The sequence below is a fragment of the Nanorana parkeri genome, unplaced genomic scaffold (genome assembly GCF_000935625.1).
Source record: "Nanorana parkeri isolate BGI_ZX_2015 unplaced genomic scaffold, ASM93562v1 scaffold1414, whole genome shotgun sequence".
NCBI lineage: Eukaryota > Metazoa > Chordata > Amphibia > Anura > Dicroglossidae > Nanorana > Nanorana parkeri.
This window is the reverse complement of record NW_017307682.1, coordinates 355,728-356,205: the sequence shown is the minus strand read 5'-3', so window position 1 is coordinate 356,205 and position 478 is coordinate 355,728. Positions and strand designations below refer to the sequence as shown.

The 478-nt window shown below is 63.8% G+C and overlaps 1 protein-coding gene across 1 annotated transcript in view; it reads right to left on the bottom strand.

The window, feature by feature from the left end:
* Nucleotides 1-252, bottom strand: part of MAEL (maelstrom spermatogenic transposon silencer) — a 15,552-nt gene extending 15,300 nt beyond the window's left edge. Inside the window, exon 1 of the mRNA XM_018569866.1 lies at nucleotides 121-252. Coding sequence (XP_018425368.1) covers nucleotides 121-252 — 132 coding nt within the window. The remainder of the gene's footprint in view (nucleotides 1-120) is intronic.
* Nucleotides 253-478: the final 226 nt, after the last annotated feature.

The window sequence follows — 478 nt, the reverse complement described above, 5'->3', positions numbered from 1 at the left end:
TCACCGCTATTTGCCCCCCAGTAACACTCTGTCCACAGAGACCCCCCCATCCATCCACTGCCACCATGTCCCCTCCGCCCACGTGTCTCACCGCACCACCTGCACACAGGCCACACTCACCGCCCAGTCCCCGGAGACCAGCGAGATGGCGTCCCGCACCCCAGACACCTGCAGGCCCCGCCGCCTCAGCTCCGGGATCATGTCTAGAGCGAAGAAGAAGTAGGCGTTCCGGGCAGCCCTCTTGTTCGGCATGGCCGCTTCTCAGAAGATGAGTCTCCCCAGCTCCGCACAGGACCTGTCCGCGCACCGCGTCACGTGACTCCGCTTTCCCCCGCCAGCTAGGCGCTTGACGTCACTCAAGGAGGAGCTCGTTCCCAGAGCAGCCCAGGAAGACGCCGACGTGGGTCACGTGAAAAGGGTCGGCGCGCTTTCTCCTCCGAGTGACGTCAAGCACCTTTCGCTGGGAAGAGTTTCCTTC